We start from the raw sequence: 23,653 nt of genomic DNA, 5'->3' as shown, positions 1-23,653 counted from the left end.
AGTTCTCTCTTCACCTTGGCCCACTAATAACTGAGAAGAGATTTTTGCACAGAGCAGGCCGTGAGCTCAACTAAAAAAAACAGACACTGAAGCAGACGCTGCAAAGTAGGTGGCACAGGGACCATCTACTCCTGTAGATTTGTTTTCTCTGCCTTGTGTAGTGTTTCTCAACAGTTGACAGAATCCTTCAATTACTGCTTAGATGTGTTTGGCTTCTCTTGGCAAATCGGAAGACCCACCCAGCTCCCATCCCCCGGCACCTCACCCTTCCTCTCCATGGCCCCTTCCCCAGAGCCTCCCTCTCCAATTTGGAGCTTCAGGCTGCATTGCTAACCACTGAGGCAGCTTCTCTCATGTATATTGTGGGTCTGGGACCTCTGGGTCCCTATTTCACAATCTCTGCATCAAAGTCTTTCCCAGCTTTAGATTTCAATGATTCTCTTATTTTTGAATTCGAAGGACCCTCATAAATACAACAGCAGGACAGAGATATTATAAGAAGACAGTTCCCAAGTTGCTAAAGGTGGAATTTTGGGAGTTAGACCTGGAACTGAGTATGGGCCTGTCATTTGCTACCTGTATAAAGTATTTAATTTGTCCTTAGACCTCACTTTGATTATCTGTAAAATCAGAGTTCTTTTAGAGGGCTGTTGTGGAGATTAAATGAGATAATATGCTGAATGGTGCAAAGCTATGCACCCAGTGCCTATTAAGTTGAAGCATATGAAATTGCCCCCTTTGGACTCTTTTTATCCTACACAAGTGGCAATTTCATACTGTTCAATTTAATAGGAATCATTTAATCATTATTAGTTATCATAACTATCCAAGATTAACTGGATTACCCTGTCATTGAAGGTATGGGAGAGAGAATCCAGACGTCAGTACTTAAATAAGAAGTTGAACCTGGGGATAGAAAGTTAGTAAGGAAGCTGTGGCAACCTTTCCAGAAATATGAGGAACTGGCCTGGGATGGAAGTTAAGAGAATGGAGGGAAGGAAGTGGGTACAGAAGCAAGAAGAGCGTGAAAGGCACAGTGGCTGACTGGAATACTGAGAAACAGTGGGTAATCCGTGTGTCCTTGGGCCCCAGTGGTAAACTTGGCACTGAGTGTCCCCCTTCAGGACATTTCTCTGGCATTAAATGTTGATTTCGCCTCTATGTCAGTGGTTCTCAACCTGTGGGTCATGACCCCTTTGGCAGTCGAAGGACCCTTTCACAGGGGTTGCCTAAGACCATCCTGAATATCAGATATTTACATGACGATTCATAACAGTAGCATTACAGTTATGAAGTAGCAACGAAAATAATTTTATGGTTGGGTCACAATATGAGGAACTGTATTTAAAGGGCCAGAAGGTTGAGAGCCACTGAGCTAGCCCTTCGGATTGCTCGAACAGCCTGCTTGGTCTGCCCCCTCATTTTATACTACCTTGGTGCACTCCCATATTTCATTTGTTTTTACTCTTAACCTGGAGTTGATAGCAGTTCCTAATAGTTCAGCCACCTGTTGACTTGGTGACTTTTTGCAGTTACTTGGGTCTGTCCCTGGAGTGTGGTGAGTCTGTGAAGTTCTCCTTGTTTTACCGTAAGGGTCTAACCTAAATCAATAGATGAGCCATGTACTAAAAGTTTGTCTTTATGTGCATTTTAACCTCTGTGCATTTTTCGAAAGCTCTGATTCTAAAAGGGATCTGTAACTCAAAAGCAGTTAAGAACTTTGGGGAATCCTAAAAAATCAGGTAAAATTGGCTCCTAAAAACAAGCTTTGTGATTATTTATACTAGTAGAAAGGCAACAGGTAGAAGGGTATACTTGGGCTTTAGGACTGGAGTGAGCTGAGTTTGAATCCTCTCCTGTAATTTAAAAACTTTGACATTGGGCAAATTACTTAATCTCTGGTCTAAATTTTCTCTTTTGCTAATAATGATTAACAATGATACTTATTTTAGAGAATTGTTGTGAGGATTAGAGGCAGTATATGTATTGACTTTGGTTGATGGACAGTTTGCAATAAATGTAGCCACTAATTATGATAATGTAAGCTAAGCATACTTGTAATGTTAGCTAAGCAGTGATATTTGGTAAAAAGCAGAAGTAATGCAAATATATTTCCCTTTGTTTTGGGGGCTCCTCACCCAATGCTATTTTTCCATTGCTTTCAGATAGAGTGGAAGGGAAGTGGGGGGAGAGAGAGAAACATCAATGTGAGAGAAACACATTGATTTGTTGCCTCCCACATGCACCCCTACCAGGGCCCAGGATCAAGCCTGCAACCAAGGTACATGCTCTTGACCTTGAACCCATGACCCTTTGGTCTGCAGGCCAACGCTTCAACCACTGAGCCAAACTAGCTAGGGCTATTTTCCTCTTTTTTTTTTTAAACCAAAACTTTTATTATTTTTCTCTTTGGAAAGTAATATATCTTTGTGTTGTAGAAAATTGAGAAAATGCAGGTAAATAAAAAGAATGGTTACCACTCAGAAAAATATTTTGATATACATCTTTCTTTCCCAATCATCTACACTAATAAAAGAGAAACATGCAAATTGGTGTCACTCTGCTATGCCCACCAGCCAATCAGATGAGTATGCAAATTAACCCAACAAAGATGATGGTTAATTTGCATATGCAGGCATGGAGCAAAGACTGAAGACAATGTAGAAGGAAGCCAAGCACTGCAGAAGGGAGCAAAGCTGCGGAGAAGCAAGTGGGGTGGCGGAGGCGGGAGGGAAGCCTGCCTCTGTGGGTTTCACTCTCTTCTCTGCTTTGCTCTGGCCGCAGGAAGCCCTATTCTTGCAGGAATCTTCCTGCAACGGGCCTCTAGTCTAAATATAATTTTTAAAACAAAACTATGTCTGTGCAATATATATTTTGTTTGTTGAACAACATATGTAAACATTTCTGTGCATTAAATATTCTTTTACTATGTGATTTTTAATGGCTCCATAGATTTCCATTGGGTGACTGTAACATAATTTATTTAACATACATCAACTATTGGTTATTTAGCCTGTTTCTAATATTGATGTTCTTAATGAATATTTGTGTTGTTAAATCTTTACACACTTGCTTGATTATATTCTTTTTTTAATTGATATTTAGAGAGGGAGAGGAAGGGAGAGGAAGAGGGAGCGAGAGAAACAGTGTGAGGGCAAAACATCAATTGGAGGGAACATACGTGATACTTTCAACAATAAAAATTTAAAAATTAATTAATTAATTAATTAATTAAAACATCAATTGGCTGCCTCTTGCATGCCCCTCACTGGGAATCAAGCCTGCAGCCTGAGCATGTGCCCTGAACGGAAATGGAACCAGCATCCCTCAGTGCATGGGACGATACCCAACCAACTGAGCCACACTGGCCAGGGCTGATTGTATTCTTGTCTTCTTAATAAAAAACTTGTCCAGAAAGACAGAACAGTTTCAGTACAAATTCCTTAAGAAGCTGTCCTGGCTATTTAAAAATATGAGAGTTTAAGTAAAAAAAAATAAATAAATGGGAAAGTCAATATTTTAATGCAAAGATCATGTTCCATTTTGAATGGCCAGCTCCCATAGAACCTAGCACATATCCCTGAAAGAACAAATCTGGGAGCCCGGCTTGTGATAGCCAGGAAATGTCAAATAACAGATCACTTTCTGTACCTAAATATTTGCGACAAGAGTGAATTCTGCTCCACCCCAGGTGTAAGAGTCACATTTCCTTTCTTTCTCCAAATCAAATGTTGTATGTTCCAAACTCCCACAATTCTAGCAGAATATTCAATCCTGATAATTATGGTGACCGCTGCCTCACCCCACGGTCATGTGAAGGGCTGTTGGTCTAACTCAGTCCAACCAGGAAAAAGCCCTCTGGCCTTCAGTCCACCCTGCTACTATGAATGTGCCCTTGTTCAAGCTGGTATGGACCCTGGCAGGTCAACAGTTCTGCTCTTCACTGGGCTCAGGGGTCGATTGTTATGGCTCTAGCTTCCCATGTCAGGGAGAGGCCCATATCCTTGCCACTCAAAGACCCTGAAAAACCTAGGCACCGTCTCGATCTTGGGGAGACTTTCAAAAATCTCCTTTCCCCTGACTACATGGCTCTCCTGCCTTTCCCCCTCCAGGACAATCAGCCTAACTTCCCTCAAAGGTCCGAAGCAGGAGGGGATGTCTTTTTGAGCCTGAGAGTGGTTGCTTCCTGCCCTGCCTTGCAGTGGCCCTGAGAGGCAAGCGATCTAGAAGGGCCAAGCCTCCTCTGGGGATTGGGACAGAGGTGGCAGAGGAAAAATACCCATAATCGTTCAAAGTCCTATCTGTAATATTTTTTTAGAAAAGAAAACAACATGAATGTCCCAAATCAATGACAGTACACCCAAATAATGGAATACCATGCAGCTACTGTGGCCAAAGATGACTACAGCAATATTTCCCAAACCACATGTTCTTCTTACAATGTGACTTTGACACTTCTCCCTTTGAGACTTGGGGTCTATTGCCCTCCCCTGAAATCAGGTGGGCTTTTATAACTTTCAACCAACAATGTGCAATAGAAGTGAGGCTATGTGACGTCTGAGACTAGATCGTAAGAGGCTATGCAGCATCCTCTTTGCTTGCTGGAATGCTGGCTCTTGAGGCCTTTAGCTGTCATTTAAGCACAGACTGCCCTGAAATTTCCATGGTGTGAGGAAGCTCAAACTAGCCCACACAGAGAGACACAAAGAGAAGCCCTAAGACTACCTGCAGAGAGATGTCCAGACAGCCTTCAGCTGCTTCATCCCCCATTCTCTGTCCCAACTCTAGCCACTATCTCACTATAGCTCTATGCGACAGCACCAGTCAAGCTTTTACCAAACTCCTGACCCACAGAAACCATGATAAATAACAGAATGCTTATTGTTGTTAAAAGCCACTAAGTGTTGGAGTGATTTGTTACTGAGCAATAGATAGCCAGAAAGCAACTCTGTATGCTCTGACATGGAACATCATCAAGGTATAATATTAAATTTTTAAAACTGTAGAATAGTGTATGTTGTATGTCCCCTTTATTATAGATATAGATAAATAGATATAGATATATAGATAATGTATAGTCTTGTATATGCATAGATCACTGGCTTGCCAACTGTGGATATTCATTAAAATCTCCTGGGAGGAGGGAAGGACTTAAAAAAATCACCAATGCTTGATCCCACTCTACACCAATTCAATCATAATATCTGGGGATGGGACCCAAACATTGTTATCTTTTAAAAGTTCTCCAAGAGCCCTGACCCGTATTGCTCAGTTGGTTGAGTGTCTTCCCATGCCCCGAAAGGTTGCCAGGTTAGATTATTTGGCAGGGCGTATGCCGGGTCTCAGACTTGATCCCCAGTAGGGAGACATGAAGACAGCCAATGGTTGTTTCTCTCTCCCTCTCCCTTCCTCTCTCTCTAAAAATCAATGAAAAATTAAAAAAAAAATTTCTCCAAGAGATTCTGATGTGCAGCCAGAATTGAGAATTCTGATATAGAATAACCTGGAAGGCACCATAGGAAACTGATGCTGTGTTTGCCTCTGGAAAGGGACACTGGGGTAAGAATGGGAAGTGTTGGAGGGAGATTTACTTTTCACTGTAAACACTGATTTTTTAAATTTGTTTAATCTGCTTGCACATGTTACCTGTTTCTAAGAACAATAAATGTGTGTGTGTGTGTGTGTGTGTGTGTGTGTTTAAGGAAAGCACGTACAGCAGTGAGAATGAATCAGAATAGCAAATTAGGAATAACCCATTCAATCATGGGAGTCAGTTTAGGGCCCATTATTTTGGGGCCTCAGAGGAAGTGACTGTCCTTGGGAATAGTGCTGAGGTGAATCCTGAAGTGGCCTCTGTCCTGAAATGACTTATTTGCTGGCCCAAACACCCCCCACTTACTACACCATTAGTTTCTCATTAGAAAGCAGTTTGGGACAGAGTAATGGCTATAAAATGTGAGCCTCCGGCTGCCAGTCACCCCTGTGAACAGGAGGAAAAATACTCAGGCTTAGATGGGAGGGGTAAAGAAATCTGGGTTCTGGTTGGCTGGGGTGCTGACCTGCTGTTATCAAGGAAAAGCAGATTATTAGCCAGCTCTCCATTAGCAGGGATTTGGTTTTCTGTTTCACCTTAGATTCCCACTGCAGAGAGCTGGGGCTTTGATCAAGGTAAGGTAGGAGTGGCAGACCACAGTTCAGTTCCATGGAGTCCCAGGGATGTGTACATAGGGAGATGGGGGGAGGGGGGTATGGCACAAAATAGCAGCCTGGGTGGCTGACCGGAAGGGAGATAGGCTGACCCAAAGCTTCCTCTCTGGAACCATCCTTGCATTGGGTCATTGACACATGCATCTGACAGCTTCCCAGTTCTAAAGGCCACCTCAAAATTCACTACTTGTCAATTGTATGACCTTATTAAGTAATTTAATATTCAGAGCCTCAGTTTCCTCATCTGTAATATAGATTAAATCATCTGAAATAAGAGAAAGAACATGATAACCATTATTAAATTGAGCCAGTCTTTATCGGTGTCTATTCCAGGCAAACATGGGGGTGGATTCTTCCATTTGACTAACACAGTGAGTGTGGTGGGTAAGAGTGGGCTTTGCAGTCAGATGTAACTGGGTTAAATCACGCTACTGTCACTTATTAACTGTGGGACCTAGGCCAAGTCACCTAACGTCTCCGAGTCTCATTTCCTCACCTATAAGGAAGATCATAATATAACACCTCCTTTTGTCAAAAGCTGCTGTGAGGATTAAATAAGATAGTGAATGTGAAGAGTTTGTGTATCCATAAGTAAATATCCAGAAACTGGCAGCTGTTGCCATTCTGCTTATCTTGCAGCTTATAGGTGTGGACACAGTACTTTCCATCTTGTCTTACTTGACCCTCAAGACTCTGGAGGCAGGCTCTACAAAAGGTGAGAACATTGATGTCCATCGAAACGAAGTGATTTGTCTCCAGTCATAAGCGGTAGAGTCAGGAGTGAACCCGGGTGTTCGGTTTCCTGATATGGCTTCTGGCTCTGGAAGCTCTGTATCTGGTGGGTGACAGAAACTTGAGGGTCATCTCTAGATAAGAAAGGGAGTTCCTTAAATGACTGTGACGAGGTTCACTGGAAAGGGAAGGAAAGGAAGTTAACCATTTTGCTTCCTTCACAAGTCTTTGTCCTTTACCACCCAGTGGGCTTCCATAGGCTATAAACAAGGAGAAGAATGAACAACTTAATATATACTCAACATCAAAATCAAGTCAAAGTCATGTTTTGGGCCCTAAATTTAGAATGCCATATCTATGTTTAAATTAAAAGCAGGTACACCGGGGAAAATATAAAGATTCTTCAAAGAAAACTTGAAAACACACTCCAGTGCACTCTTGGGTCAACAGTGAAGAAGACTGTCAGCTGAACAGTTGACTAATGACTACGCTTGTTGAGATATCTGCTCTTAGCTATGTTTTCAAAAGCATCCAAGTCATTCTGCTGGTAAATTGTCCAGTCTGCCTGGAATTACTGTTAGGTTCCAGTCGTAGCTGTCTATTCATGAAAAGCTAAAAACAAACAAACAAACACACCCCCCCCCCCCATAAAACTAAGAATAAACTTTGGCCTTTGAATTTGAATTTATATATACATTAATAAGATATATATATATTCAGAGAATGGACAGTTCCGGCTGATGATTAAATCAAGACGACGTAATAGGAAGTGACTGGCAGAGAATGTGTCGCTGAGTGGGGAGAAGGCCTTAGGCTGAGACCTGAGATCCAGGAAGAAACCAGGTACCTGAAGCTCACAGGCCCCCCGCAGAGGTCCGGAGACGGGGGGGGGGGGGGGGGGGGGGGGGGGGGGGGGGGAGCGGGGAGGGAGGAGCCAGAGAACATCCAGTACCTTAAAGATAACAGGGACGATTTTAGTTTATCTGTAAATGCCAAGGAAAGCCACTGAGGGCTTTAAAGGGGAATTGGAATGACATTTTATATTTATTTTACCTTTTTTTTTTTTTACATTTTAAAAAGAGCCTCTGGCTCTTGGGCCCTTGGATGGAGAATAAGTTACACTCGGGTAGCAAAATCTAACTTTCTAGGCGGCCTTTCCCATTCAGGGCCTCCATTTCCCCGTCTGTAAAGCGAGGAGGGAAGGAACCGGGTCCCAAGGCCGTCAGAGACTCGCAAACGCCGAGCACTTTCCGGCTCTGGGCAGCGCGCTCCCGCGCCGTTCGGGACAGTTCTCCTCGCCATAAGGTGGAGACGCCGGGAACACCCACTCACGGACTCACCACCGCGGGAAGCAGCAGGGACCGCCCCAGAATCCGGGACGCGTGGCATTCCAGCCCAGGACAGCCAATCGCGAGCGGGAGAGCGGCGGGGGGGCGGCACCCCCTCCAGCCCGGCCCGGTCATTGGCCGGCGGCCGCGTCTCCTGCCCGCGGTGCCACGTGACCGCCACGGCCCGGGCGTTCGTTCAGGATTAGCTCTCCGCACCCCTCGGCGGCTACCTGGTCCCCGCGCCCCCGGGTCCCGGCCCCCGGCCGGCCGGGCCCCGCCTCCTCGGGGCCGGAAGATGGGCGGGGAAGGGGACGAGCCGGTAAAAGGGAGGCTGGCTCCGGGCCGGCAGCCACTGCCCGCGCGGTCGTGTGCCCTCTGCTCCGCACCGCGGAGGACGCTGCGCGGGGCCTCATCGCGCGGGGCGGCCCAGACCTGAGAGGTGAGAAGAGGGGAGGGGACGCGAGCAGGGCGGAGGGCCGGGGAGCGATGCCGGTTCCACGCGGCCAGCCGGCTGCTCTTCGGGAGGTCCCGGCCTGGGCCCCGGGCGTGCTGGGAGGAGGTCCGGGCCAGCTGTCGCCGTGGGCGTCGCGGGCAGCCCGCGGTCGGGGTTGTTCCGTGGGTGGGCAGAGGCGGGGCAGGGCAAGTGTCAAAGCCCCGCTCCTCCGCCGGTCCGCCGGCCCCGCTCCTCCGGCTGAGTGCTTGGCTCCTCCCTCCAGCCCACGCGTCGCACCGAGTGCCCCAAGCACGTCGCAGTCGCAGATAAAAGCGTTGCGCTTCGGTCGGGTCCTCGTCAAGCCCTGTCGAACCCAGATTTCCGGGAGCAGAACCCAGGAGAATGAGCTGCCACCACTAACCCTCTTTCTCCTCCCCCACAAATGGGCGACTGAGACCTGGACACCAGAGAGGACTTGATTATCTTGGTCTTTAAAATCACACACCTGGTTAAGTATAAATGAGGACCTGAATGGGCTTCTTGAAGATTCATAGACTACCTTGAAATTCTCTCGTGGATGGATGGGGACACTGAGAGGACACAGAGGGGACCAGGGCCTTGCCTAGAATTACACAGCAGATCATGTGCAGAGCTAGAGCTTGTACTCCCCAACTCAGAGAATGGCAGACGGGGCCCTTTCCTTGCACGGATTGGGGACTATGGAGAGTTAGAAGCATTCAAGACTTAAACTCCTTTCTGGTACCTGTTCTATTACCACCACCCTCCCCCCCCCCCCCCCGCGACTCCCACACACACCTTTATCCCTAGGGCTCTTTATGTGAAATCTGGAACTAATGTGATTATCCAATAGTGGGTTAAGCAGAAGTTCTTGTTTTTGAAAATTGAGTCAAGCCCTAGCTGGTTTGGCTCAGTGCATGGAGAGGGGGTGGGTGGACTGAAGGGTCAGGGGCATAGGGGAGGCAACTAATTGATGTGTCTCTCTCACATCCATGTGTTTTTTTTTTCCTCTCCCTCCTTCCCTCCCACTCTCTCTAAAAATCAATGGAAAAATATCCTGGGTGAGGATTAACATACACACGAAAAAATAATAAATAAATAATTGAGTCAAGAAATGGAGAGTTAAACCTGTTGGAAAGAAATGAGCCCCTTTTTGGCCCCTTCACGACTCTCAAGGGTCAGAGACTAGTAGCTATCATTTATTGAGCAAATGCTATATGTCAGGCACTGTGCTAGGTACTTTACTTGTGGTAGCTTTTTAACACCCCTGCAAGTTAAGTGATACTGTCCCCATTTTATAGGTGAGAAATTGATGCTGAGTAAAATGAAGTTTTTCACCCAGTGCCATATTGCTGTTAGACAATATAGCTGGGATCTGTCTGACTCCAGATCATACCCAGTATTTCTCCAAGTTTGGCCTTCAGCTCACTGGCTCAGCATCATCCAGGCTGCAGAGTCTTAGATCTCATCTCTGGACTTGCCTGGGAACCTGCATTTTAATAGATCTCTGGTTTAATAGAGTAAGTACAGTACTATAATATGCTGCCTCCTAGGGGAAGATCTGGAAATGACACAGGACTTTGCAGAGATCTAGATGAGATTTACTAGGGGTGATTTTTTTTTAATATTTTTTAAATATTTTATTAATTTTTTACAGAGGGAGAAGGAGAGGGACAGAGAGTTAGAAACATCATTGAGAGAAACATTGATTCAGCTGCCTCCTGCACACTCCCTACTGGGTATGTGCCTGCAACCAAGGTACATGCCCTTGACTGGAATCGAACTCGGGACCCTTCAGTCCACAGACCGACACTCTATCCACTGAGCCAGACCGGCTAGGGCTAGGGGTGATTTTTGATTATTGACATAACTTTTAGTGAGCATAAACCCTCAGGCAGATACTTGCCAAACTGTATAACGTCTTGACACAAGCTTGGTTATTGTGTGTGGAGGGTGGACAGAGAGGGGTAACTCCTTTTTACAAAACATTTCTTTCATTTATTCACTCAACAATATTTGCTAAGAATTTAATAAAACAGCAGGTTATTGCTCTCATGGGAAAGACAGGAAAAAAAAGTAAATGCATGGTAGGCAATGATGAGAGGGTCAGGGAGAAAAATAGAACAAAGTGAAGGAGATAGGAGTGGAAGGTAGGGATGTGCCCAGGCGGGCAGCGTGGTGGCGGCAGTAGTGCTATTTTATATATCGTGTCTAGCAAGGAACTGATTAAGGCAGCATTTGAGAAAAATTCTAGCATTCCAGTTAGGGGGCAGCAAAAGTAAATGAAAGCAAGAGCCTGCTTGCCTTGTTTGACTATTGCCTGGGATACAAATTATTCTAGCCAAAAAGTAGCTACAGACGTAATTTTTACATTATTCCTAATGGAAAAATAAAATGAAAATATTACCAATGCAGGTGTGTAATATGAAAGGTAAAAGTAACTTTTATTCTTAACCTTTTACCAAACCTATGTCAAGCAGTTTGCTCCCTTCACCAATTAAAATTAACCATAATCCAGAAATGAGTTGAGAACTTGGCCTCCGTGTGTGCCCTTTTTTCTCCTATTGACCTTTATAACCCACCCCCTGCCAGGGGCCATGTGGTATTTTAGAGAGTTAAGCTTGGAAATTGGAAGATGAGGTTTGGGAATCTGGTTCTACCAGTTGAGCAAGTGACTAAACTTTGACTTTGCTCATATTAGAGATAGGAATTCATACACTGTTCTCAGATTTATTAAGGAGGCAAATGGGAGGTGTATTTGAAATCTTTTTGAAAGCAGCAAATTACTGTGCAAGTAACTAGCCTTTATAATAAAACCCTAAAATGCACATCGACTGAACGGTGGAACGACCAGTCGCTATGACATGCACTGACCACCAGTGGGCAGACGCTCAATGCAGGAGCTGCTCCCTGGTGGTCAGTGCGCTCCCACATGGGGAGCGCCACTCAGCCAGAAACCAGGCTCACAGCTGACAAGCACAGTGGCAGTGGCGGGAGCCTCTCCTGCCTCTGTGCAGCACTAAAGACCCCTTGGGGAATGTCTGACTGCCTTGGGGAATGTCCTGGACTGCTAGAGGGCACTGGCCAAGCTGAGGGACTCCCCCCCCCCCCCCCCCCAGTGCACAAACATCATGCACCTGGCCTCTGGTTCTATATAATAAAAGCCTAATATGCTAAGTGTCTGGCCTTACGACCTTTCAACCAGTCACTATGGCACACACTGACCATTAGGAGGCAGATGCTCCAACCGGTAGGTTAGCTTGCTGCTGGGGTCCAGCCAATTGGGACTGGGAAAGATGTCCCGGACACACCCTGGAGCCCTCCTGTAGTCTCTCCCTGCCCCAATTGTGCATTGATGGGGTCCCTCGGCCTGGCCTGTGCCCTCTCACAATCTGGGACCCCACGGGGGATGTTAGAGAGCCGGCTTCGGCCCGATCCCTGCAGGTCAGACTGAGGGACCCCACTGGTGCACGAATCCGTGCACCAGGCCTTTAGTTTAATATATTTGATCATGATTTTACATTAAGTTATTTTCTTCTTGGGTATTTTATTATTTTGTCTTATATTGGGCTTTATACTAGAATCAGTATGTCATAGTGCTTGTAGTACTGATATAAGCCCTATGGTGGCTCTTTTTGCATTACATGTAAATGAACATTGCTAATAATTTGTGATAAGAGAATATAAGGAAGATTTTTTTGTCTTCATTATATTTACTTGAAACTTCACCAAAACTTCACCAATAAAGATACATAGCCATACATATCAGGTGTGAGGCATCGTGTTAGTGCTGGGTTATGTGGAAATGAGAATGACTTAGTGTCTGTCCTTGAATGTATACTCTAGTTCAGTGATGGCAAACCTTTTGAGCTCAGCATGTCAGCATTTTGAAAAACCCTAACTTAACTCTGGTGCCATGTCACATATAGAAATTTTTTTATCTTTGCAACCATAGTAAAACAAAGACTTCTATTTTTGATGTTTATTTTATATATTTGAATGCCATTTAACAAAGAAAAATCAACCAAAAAAATGAGTACGTGTGTCATAGGTTCGCCATCACTGCTCTAGTTACTCTAGTGTGAGAGACACGTAAACTTAAGTGCTAAATAGTTATATGTTACGTTTTTCTTATGTCCCTTTTGCATATCTTAGGTTTGGAAAAGACTTTTGACCCACAAATCACCAAGAGCTGTCCAAAACAGAATGACAGGACATAAGTGCACTACAGAGTGGCCTGAAAGTAGGAAGTGAGAAGAGAGTTACAGATTGGTTGCATTGAGGAATGAAGACCTGTGTGTATCCACCAATCTGATTGACTTGCTCAGGGTATGTAGCCATCTATATCTATTATTTTTTTCCTTATTTACTTAAAAAACTATCAGAGTAGCTCAGGGTATGTAGCCATCTATATCTATTATTTTTTTCCTTATTTACTTAAAAAACTATCAGAGTAGCTATTATTTTACTTTTGTTTAGTGGGATGACCCTTCATCCTAAACAAAATTAATGTGTGTGGTTTTACGTATCTTGTGTTCTTAAATGGGTCTTGGGTCCTGGATTATGACATTTCGGTAATATTAGGTTTATAGAACCTCACAAGGTCCTATTTTTCTGTCAGTTCCAAAACAGAAAACTTCCTGAGTCCTCCATCTAGTATATTTTATCTCTCTCTGGCTATAGTCATAAATTTGTTTATTCATTCAAACATTTTCTAAGCCTCTTCTCTGAGAGTTACAATATTTCATTCATTGATGATTACAATGATGAACAAGATGTCCTTTCCTCCCAGAGCTGGAGAGAATCCTATTGAACAAATACAAGAGTGTGGTTAGTACTATAACGGAGTGCAGAATGCTTTGGGACAGAGAGGATATAATGATTCATTTGGGCTAGGAGAGATTGGTCAGTGCTTTGTATAAGAGGTTGAATTTTAAATGGGTTTTAAAAATGATTAGGATCTTGACAAGCAGAGAGGTGGATGGCCATGCTAAGTTAAGCAAGCAGCTAATACAGAGACACTGATTTGTGAATTATTTGGTAAACAGTGTAATACTTTGAGAACCTCTTGCTTTTTCCTCCTCTTTTACTCTTATTACAAGATTTTTTTGTTGTTATAGTTGCCCCTTCTTTTTGGTTAATTTTATTTTCTTCACTTTCCTATAGTTACTAGTGGAAGGTCTTATGGCACTAGTTCTGTAGTTTAGGACCCAGAGATGCAGGACTACCTAGTTACCCTCCAAGTAGAAGTACAGAGCAACATTATACCTCCCTTCAGTGTGTGTACTTAGAACAGTAAAGCGAATCTTTATTTGCATGAACACGGCAGATATGACTCTATACTAAAAGAAAGTAGAATAGACCAAAACTTTCCAGAGCATATATCGGACACTTGCCCAATCAGCCCACCCAGGCTCTTGACATTCATATGCTTTAATAATCTTGTATCAGCTTCTCTATCCTCTTTCCTACCAAGCAAAGGAGTGTTGTTCAAAGACCTAAATGCATTCTGCCCTAGTTTCTTTTTTTAAAAAAACCACATTTATTTTTACTCTTTCACTTGCTTTTTCTTCTTTATGTTTATTTTCAACAATTAGGAAGTTATTTAAAGAGCCTCCCCCCCACCCCCACCCCCCAAAAAAACACAACAACAACAACAAAGAACATCTTCCTTGTTTTAGGGACTTGCAGGTAGGGATGAAGGTTTGGGACCAGATCCTATTTGCAGTATATCTGGGTGTGAAAAACCTGAAAAGAAGATAATTGATAGCATATAGAAAGGAGGAAATAGGCTACCCTGATACCTTTTCTGGAGGGAAAAACTATAGGGAGAACCAGGCAGGGATGGAAAAGAATCCTTAAATGATTTTTACTCTCAGGAAGTCCTGTATCCAGTGAATTATTTGCTTTGACTTGGCTGTTTATGGTCTGGTTCTTTTTTTTTTTTTAATCAAGACAAATGAGGCTCAACTAAATGTGACTGTAAGATACCTAACCTCAAAACTGAACTCCTTTTAACTCTCATGAATGACAAGTAGGGCTGTTAAAATGTTGAGCACTGAGAATTACTTAATGAGGTAACTCTGGTATTTTCTCTGGGGTAGGAGGCTAAAGCATCTGTCTTCAGAAATGTCTTCGGAAAATACAGAGCAACATGACCTTTCACTTGAAGGAAAAGACCAATACAGTCCTCCATCTGCGATCCATGTGGAGCTTGAAAAGGAATCAAATACTGACTTCCAGCAACTTGAAGCCACAAATCAATGCAGACATTATCCTAGGATCCACATGGAGCCTCAAGAGAAATCAAATACTAACTTTAAGCAATTCGTCATTAAAAAACTGCAGAAGAGTTGCCAGTGCAGCCCAACCAAAGCAAAACATATGATTTTTGGTTTCTTTCCCTTTTTGCAGTGGCTCCCAAAATATGACCTGAAGAAAAACATTTTAGGAGATGTGATGTCCGGCTTAATTGTGGGCATCTTGTTGGTGCCCCAATCGATTGCTTACTCCCTTTTAGCTGGCCAAGAACCCATCTATGGTCTGTACACATCCTTTTTTGCAAGCATCATTTATTTCCTATTCGGGACTTCCCGTCACATCTCTGTGGGCATTTTTGGAATACTGTGCCTTATGATTGGTGAGGTAGTTGACCGAGAACTACACAGAGCTGGCTTTGACACTGCCCATATTGCCCTGTCGTTAGGAACGGTTTCGAATGGGAGCATATCATTAAACCAGACATCAGACAGGATATGTGACAGAAGTTGTTACGCAATTACAGTGGGCAGCACCGTAACCTTTATGGCTGGAGTTTATCAGGTAAGAAACAATGGGATGAGATTGGTGGTTTCTTACCAAAGAAATCACTATGCATGAAATCTCAGATCTGTAAGGGATCTTAGATATCACAATAATTAAAACTATTATTTATTGAATGCTCAAGATATGTGAGGAGTAAAGCCAAAATTCAAACCCTGGTTTGACTCTCTAGGAAAGATAAAGCTGCTTCTCTTTTCTCAACTCTAGGTTGCCCCTTAACCAATGAATTTCAGTCAACCAGATTTTAATTATTTGGTTGTAAAAATTTAGACCGGAAAGGGACCTCAGACCACCTAATACAACTCCTTGATTTTATATGTCAAGAAAAATTGCTTTGCTCGAGATTATGCAGGTTGGTTATTGGCAGAGTCAGCATTAACAGGCAGGCAGGAATGGTAACAATGGGGGTTAGGAGAGGAGGAGTGCAGGAGTTTTTCAAACTATAGATGACCACCCCCTCTTTCCTATAGAATTGTTAAGATAGTAGTTCTCTTGGATTGTTGCACAGGAAAAAGTTGAACACTATATTATATTATCAACCAGGAAAAAGGACTAGAAATGAAATTCTTCTTGGATCTCCTATAGAATCCACTAATCTGCCATTGTCATCATGCCCCTGCCTTCTGGCATCAGGAGTCAGTGCCAACATTACATCTCTACTACAGGCATTTGGAACCAATAAGGGAAGGGGAAGAGTAGCTCGCTTTATTTGGTGCTTTGATGAAGCGGAGAGGTGGTGTACAGAGAGTTGTTTTAGGAGTTTAAGGAGGTAGGAATCCTAAGTTACTGTCTCATCTAAGCTAATGAGTAATAATGTGCTTAGCCCTCTGAGTGTCAGTAAAATGAGCCCTGTCTCTAAAACGAGGATTGAAATATGAGTGTGTTTTTCTCTAGCTCTGATATTCTGTGATGCTCTGATATGTCTCCATGCAAAAAAAAAAATGCCAGGGTAATACAGGATTTAGTGCCTCTTTTCCATTTATATTTAACACTTGTATATCCTTCCTTCCAGGTAGCGATGGGCTTCTTTCAAGTGGGCTTTGTTTCCGTCTACCTCTCAGATGCCTTGCTGAGTGGATTTGTCACTGGTGCCTCTTTCACTGTTCTTACATCTCAGGCTAAGTATCTCCTTGGGCTCAGCCTTCCTCGGAGTGGTGGCGTGGGCTCACTCATCACTACTTGGATACATATCTTCAGAAACATCCATAAGACCAATCTCTGTGATCTCATCACCAGCCTTTTGTGCCTTTTGGTTCTTTTGCCAACCAAAGAACTCAATGAGCGCTTCAAGTCCAAGCTTAAGGCACCGATTCCTACTGAACTCATTGTTGTTGTGGCAGCGACATTAGCCTCTCATTTTGGAAAACTAAATGAGAAATACAATACCAGCGTTGCTGGACATATTCCCACTGGGTTTATGCCACCCAAAGCACCGGACTGGAACTTAATTCCTAATGTGGCTACAGATGCAATAGCTATGTCTATCATTGGTTTTGCTATCACTGTATCACTTTCTGAGATGTTTGCCAAGAAACATGGCTATACAGTCAGAGCTAACCAGGAAATGTATGCCATTGGCTTTTGCAATATCATCCCTTCCTTCTTCCACTGTTTTACTACTAGTGCAGCTCTTGCAAAGACGTTGGTTAAAGAATCAACAGGCTGCCAAACTCAGCTTTCTAGTGTAGTGACAGCTCTGGTTCTTTTGTTGGTTCTCCTGGTAATAGCTCCTTTATTCTATTCCCTTCAGAAAAGTGTCCTGGGTGTGATCACTATTGTAAATCTCCGGGGAGCTTTATGTAAATTTAAGGATCTGCCCAAGATGTGGAGGGTTAGCAGAATGGATACAGTTATCTGGTTTGTTACTATGCTGTCCACTGCACTGATAAGTACTGAAATAGGCCTGCTTATAGGCGTTTGTTTTTCTATGTTTTGTGTCATCCTCCGTACTCAGAAGCCGGAGAGTTCATTGCTTGGCTTAGTGGAAGAATCGGAAATTTTTGAATCCACATCTGCTTACAAAAACCTTCAGGCTAACCCAGGCATCAAGATTTTCCGCTTTGTAGCCCCTCTCTACTACATAAACAAAGAATGTTTTAAATCTGCTTTATACAAAAAAACTCTCAACCCAATCTTAGTAAAGGCAGCTCAGAAGAAGGCAGCAAAGAGAAAGATAAAAAAGGAAACAGTGACTGTCAGTGGAATTCAGGATGAAGTTTCAGTGAAACTTTCCCATGATCCCTTGGAACTCCATACCATAGTGATTGACTGCAGTGCAATCCAATTTTTAGATACAGCAGGGATCCATACGCTGAAAGAAGTTCGCAGAGATTATGAAGCCATTGGCATACAAGTTCTGCTGGCTCAATGCAATCCCTCTGTGAAGGATTCCTTGGTCCGGGGAGAGTATTGCAAAAAGGAAGATGAAAGCTTCTTTTATAGTGTACATGAAGCGATAGCTTTTGCAGAAGAATGTCAAAATCAGAAAGGAATATGTTTTCCCAATGGTCTGAGTCTTTCCAGTGATCAGCTGGATAAGTAGATGAAAAGAAGAAAAATGTCTAGCCAATAGCAACTTGCATACTTGAAATTTTAACCTATTGGCTAGACATTATTCTTCCTTCGAAGCTGATGGCCTTCGTAGATACAAAAGTGCAGCAGAGCTTATACTTGGGCAGAATCAGAAAGAAGAAAATATTGTGGTTTTAAGCTTTCTTGCAAATAGGGAGTGCTCTTGGAATTACATGTCTATTGAATTGAACTGTGAAGTAGCCCTTAAACTTAATGATCATCTTTTAAAAAAAAAAGTTTTATTGATATTTTTAGAGAGAGAGGAAGGGAAAGGGAGAGAGAAATAGAAACATCGACATGAAAAACAGATCGGATGCCTTCGGCACACCCCCTGCTGGGGGTCAAGTCAGCAACCTGGGCATGTGCCCTGACCAGGAATTGAACCAGTGACTTCTTGGTGCATGGGACAACACTCAACTAACTGAGCCACACTGCACAGGCATGACCATCCTCTTTGAGGAGATAGGCATGTGGACTCTTCCTTCTCCAGGAGGTAAAGGAGTGGAGTTGGCATTTATATGAGATATGCTCTAGCCTATATGATATGGCTCTTTGGAGAGAGAGTGGAAAGGAGGCAGGGAAAGAATGTTGTGTCTGATATTGTACCAACAGATCAAGAGGCCTCTGGAGCACAAGATAATAGCTATTCAAGTCTTTTTCTTATTTGTACTTCTCCATACCCAGTTTCTGCTCCCCAGATGGCAGTGAGATCTCTGACTTTTAATAGGAAAGTACTATTCCTTTCCTAAAGGCAGGAAACCATAGGCACAGACCCATCAGGAGACTGATGGTTGAGCATGTTTGTGAAATCCTACCAGCTAACTTCACATTATACAGAACATTCTTTGTAAATCAGTTGTTTTCGTCATACCTTTTTGTTTAGGGTAAGTAGGTAAGCAAAGAGCTCTTCATAATCAGCAAAAATAATGAGAATCCCCCCTGACTTTTCTGTGATCTCTGTCCCTGTTTCTGATTATTTCTCAAACTTAAAAATTGAGTCCAGGAGTTATAATGATAAATTCAGGGTCTTTCCAGTCATCAGCTGGATAAGTAGATGAAAAGAAGAAAAATGTCTAGCCAATAGCAACTTGCATACTTGAAATTTTTGTGATCCTTATTGTTTTCAATGAATTTTTTTCCTTTATGTAGTGCTATAGATGAGCTATGGGTTCTTTTTGCATCAATGCAGATAATTCCTTAGCTTTCAGTAATTTAGTGTATTTTCCATAGCATCTGTCCTAAACTGCTATGTCTCATTACCAGTGACAAGCTTGCCAGATAAAAGGCAGAATGCTGACCCTGCAATTCTATACAGTATTTTAAATGAGCTCGAGGCAAACTGTTAAGGGCAGATTACAAATAGGAATGATTGACAGTTTCCCTTAAGAATTTGTTACTTAGCAGTGATTTCTTTGCTTCCCATGGCATTTTAGCAAGGGTCAGTTGGGGATTGATAGTCTTTCTGAAATAGAAGTGCATGCAGTAAGCATTAGCTTTGTTTTCACTAAAACATGTACAAATTAATTATTGATGTTCCTTTGGAAGCGTCTGTGCCTTCTTTTCATTTGTTTTTAATCCTTCTTGCCTTTCTCCCCAAGCTAGGTTTGAATCCAGACCATTATAGATGTCTAATGCTGCCTGACATAGTAGAGTACATGTTTAAGACAACTCTATAATTTAGCAAACACTAGCACAGTAAAAAAAAAAGTCCAAAAAATTTGAAAAACTCCTTAGCAAAATGGAGTAACAGAATTTGACCTTTACCTAACCTTTCTCTTCATATGTGGATATGAACAATTCTGGAGCTTTGTGCATTTAGCAAAGTCTTGAATTGTGCTCTGATTAGTACAGTGGGGCCTTGACTTACGAGTGTCCCGACTAACGAGTTTTTTTGAGATACGAGCTGTCTCTCGGCTGATTTTTTGCTTTGAGTTGCAAGCTCAAAAAAATTCCGGTTACAAGCCACTTCAGATACCCCACCGCTAGTTGGCGCAGCGAACGTCACAGTGATTTGACATACGAGTAATTTGAGTTATGAGCTCCGTCACGGAACGAATTAAACTCGTAAGTCAAGGCCCCACTGTACCTCTTCCACTCAGACAAACGAGATTCTGCTTTTGGTAACTAGTTGTAAAAACATTTAAGATTTCTCAAGAATGTATATCTTACCCTTTCTGCGTGGATAGAGTTTGGCCTATACATACATATCTTAAAAATTTTTTGCTGGTATTTAAAGAAATCAAACGTGAAACCAAAGCTTAATTCACTAGCAAAACTAATGTTTTCATTTCCTTTGCTTTCTTGCTCAAAGCCTTGGATTTTCAGTTCACTATGCAATATTTCACAAGTTTTATTGATAGAAAAATATCTTGCTTACTCTAGACTTCAGTGTCTAAATGAACATTTTCTCATTGCTTATTGACAAACGTACAAAATTCTGAATATCTTAAAATGGTCATTTAATTGAAATGTATTGTGTACATACTTAATGGTTAAAACTTTACAACCTTATTTATTTTTAAATTTGCTACAATAAGAGGAGTGGAGGGTACCCATGCACAGAGAGACTAAGGATTGACATTCAGGAGAGGAGTGAAAGGAGTAGATCATTGAAAAGACCACCACTGACTAAATAAGGGAGAAAACAGGCATTCAGTTGAATAGGATCCAATCCATGGTTATCCCCGCACAACAGTAGGGAGATCAGGATTAGAAGCCACACCTTAGTTTGAGAGCAAGGTCAAAACTGGGTTCTGTTTCTAGAAGGAGAGGGGCACAGATTCACCAAAGATGAGAGAGTTGAGAAGCATGCATTAGCCAGCGTTGGGACAAAAGCCCAGGTTGACCTACTGTGGAGCACTAGTGACTATAGTACAATCCGTGCCTCTGATGGCAGTAAAATGGACAGATGTCTAGTTGACAATTACTTTAAAAAAATTTTCATTAGGACCAAAGGAAAACAAGATTTAGGTAGACTGACTTAGCTTTTAAACAATAGTAGACATTGAAGCCAAATTTGTCGCTAAATTTACAGTATGGTAAATGGTGGTCTTTAAATGTATATTGTGTTCTCTTAGTAATTTGTCTGGGTGTTAGCTCTGCTCTTAGAAAAGGGCTGCAGTGAATTTCTTGGGAACTTAAAATTGAATCTAGGAGTTATAATGATAAATTCAAGGTCTGTGAGCCTTATTAAAGTTTTTAATGAATTGTTTTCCTCTATGTAGTGGTATAGATGAACTATAAGTTCTTTTTGCATCAATGTAGATAATTCCTCAAACACTTCCTGAAGACCTATGCAGAACTCTAGAGTTCTGTGCCGGGTGCTGGGACTCTGATACTAAATCCAGTAAGCGAACCATGTGGTAACTCAGTGACACACAGTGGCACTTGGAGGTGCTTTATGGAGGAGCTGAACTGAGCCTGGACAGAGGTCTTAGCAGGAGGCAGGCAATTGAGGCAAAGAAGGAGGCAGGGATGCCTCCGTCTATTCAGGGAATGATTCCACAGTGACATAGTAAAAACTCAATCGATAGGATTTAGACTTTGCTTAATTTTTCTGTTCTTTGATGTTTCTCTCCCCCCCCCCCCCCCCAATGTTTTCTTTGTTATAGTGATGCCTTATTTGAAACTGGGCTTAAAAACTGCAAAAGGAGGAAATTGGATCTAGAAAGCTTTTAGGCTCTGAAGTAATTTGGCTTTTTTTTTTTTAATAAAGATTTTTTGTGTGTTTCAGATTAAGTTTATTTAGAAAGTTACAGAGGTAATAGAAGTGAGCCAGTGGGGCTGCCTGGGCTCAGGAAACATGTTGCAGAAGCAAAAGAAGGGCCCTTGGAGCTCAGGAGAAAGAAAGGCAAAGGTAACTGCCTGGTGGGGAGAGGGAGGAAGGAAAAGGCTCAGGTATGCTCCCAAGAGGAGAGTGCTGGTAGAAAGATTTTAGATAATCATAAATGGAATCATTAATTTGAGTGCTAATAACAAGAATGAAAATTATAATGGAACAGGCCAAAATAATATACCAGCTGGTTTGTTATCATAGCCTATTATTAAAGTAAAATTCTATTGAAATACTGTAACTTAAAGGTACATTTTAGTTTTTTAAAAAAATATATTAGTAACTAGGAATGGAGAATTTGGATGTGGGAGTGGTAGAGATTTATTTTTATAAGGTATTTTTTATCCTGACAAGAATTATTTTTTTAAAAGTATTTTGCACTTTAAATTTTAAAGTAAACATGTTAAATAAGCATTATATTAGATTGTAGGGGGTTTGGTATGTATTTTCTTTTCCTCTTAGTGATGTAAAATAGGAAAGATATATTGAATTATGAAAACTGGAATAATGACACCAAATGCCTTTACTGGAGATAGTATGTTTGTAAGTCTACACTGGAACCAGGCATATAACCTTTCTTTGGACTTGAATTATGACTGAAAAAGGCCATATAATCACAATCTTACTACAAAATACCAGTGACTAAATTTCTAACTGAAGGTTTTTTAGTTGTCAAATAGACAAGCAGCTTAAGCCAGAAAAGATTTTTAACTGCAGGTTTAATAAACTTATTTTAAGAAGTTCTCTTCCACTGCCACATTCTCCATCCCTAAAATAATAAGATAATACTTGGAGTGAAACAGCTGTTATCTTTTAATTCAAATCAGTTGGGAAATTACTGTTTGAATTCTGATGCTGCCATGATTTCTCAAAAATTAGTGTGAACAAATCAATCTTTATAAAATGCTACCTTTTGTCTCCTTGCAATTTTATACACAAATTAAGACAATAACAGGGTGATATATGAGTTAACTCAAATTCTGAGTCTTGTCACTTCACTAAATAAGTATACTGCCTTTTTTTTTTCAATTATTCTAGGTCAGTGACTTTTAGGAATATGTTTTATACCACATATATCTTTTTTAATTAAAGCAAGTGCCTTGATGCTATTACACATAAATCATGCTTAACCCTCTATGGCAGTGGGGGGTGTGTCCGGCCCAAGGTCCATATAAGGCCTGCGAAATCATTTGATCTGGCCCTGCCAAAACATTAGGGGTGAATTAATTAAATATGGCAGGCTAATTTTTAAGTTGGTAATTTTGTAGGGCCTGCAAATGATGTTATAAATATCCAAATGGCCCTTGGCAAAATAAAGGTTCCCCACCTCTACTCTATGAAATGAGAATGAGTTATTGATGATTGCAGCCTATTGTAGGAGAGGGGGAGTTGGTTAATAGCAGATCCTTTTTCTCTGGAAGTATATGTTCATGATGTTTACTACATAAGATCCTATATGTGTTATTTCATTTGCTAATAAATTGTTATGCCAATTAAATATTATGTGTCTAAGTTATTTAAGTGCAAGGTGGGGTTCTAACTAGGAAGTACATTTAGGTCACCAGTGAGCTATAAAATACCATTTCTTTACCTTTGGAGAGTGATTCAATCATTAATTTTTCTCAACTGTAACAAGAGGATCTGTCCTTATAGAAAGCCATAAAGCATAAAGAAACCCAATTCTCTTCCTTTCTGCTTGTGATCCTGATG

General features: G+C 41.9%; 1 protein-coding gene across 1 annotated transcript; it reads left to right on the top strand.

The window, feature by feature from the left end:
- The first annotated feature begins 8,481 nt into the window (after nt 1-8,481).
- SLC26A2 (solute carrier family 26 member 2) lies at nt 8,482-23,441 on the top strand. Its single transcript, XM_070414617.1, has 4 exons — nt 8,482-8,706; nt 12,874-13,047; nt 14,823-15,540; nt 16,553-23,441. Exons 3-4 carry the CDS (start codon nt 14,848-14,850, stop codon nt 18,080-18,082), a joined length of 2,223 nt encoding a protein of 740 aa, XP_070270718.1. The 5' UTR covers nt 8,482-8,706; nt 12,874-13,047; nt 14,823-14,847; the 3' UTR covers nt 18,083-23,441.
- The last annotated feature ends 212 nt before the right edge of the window (nt 23,442-23,653 follow it).

This window comes from Myotis yumanensis, unplaced genomic scaffold, assembly GCF_028538775.1.
Source record: "Myotis yumanensis isolate MYYU_CA2020_CCGP unplaced genomic scaffold, mMyoYum1.0.hap1 SCAF_5, whole genome shotgun sequence".
Lineage (NCBI taxonomy): Eukaryota > Metazoa > Chordata > Mammalia > Chiroptera > Vespertilionidae > Myotis > Myotis yumanensis.
Note: the sequence above shows the minus strand (reverse complement) of the source record. Positions and strands in the feature narration are given on the sequence as shown.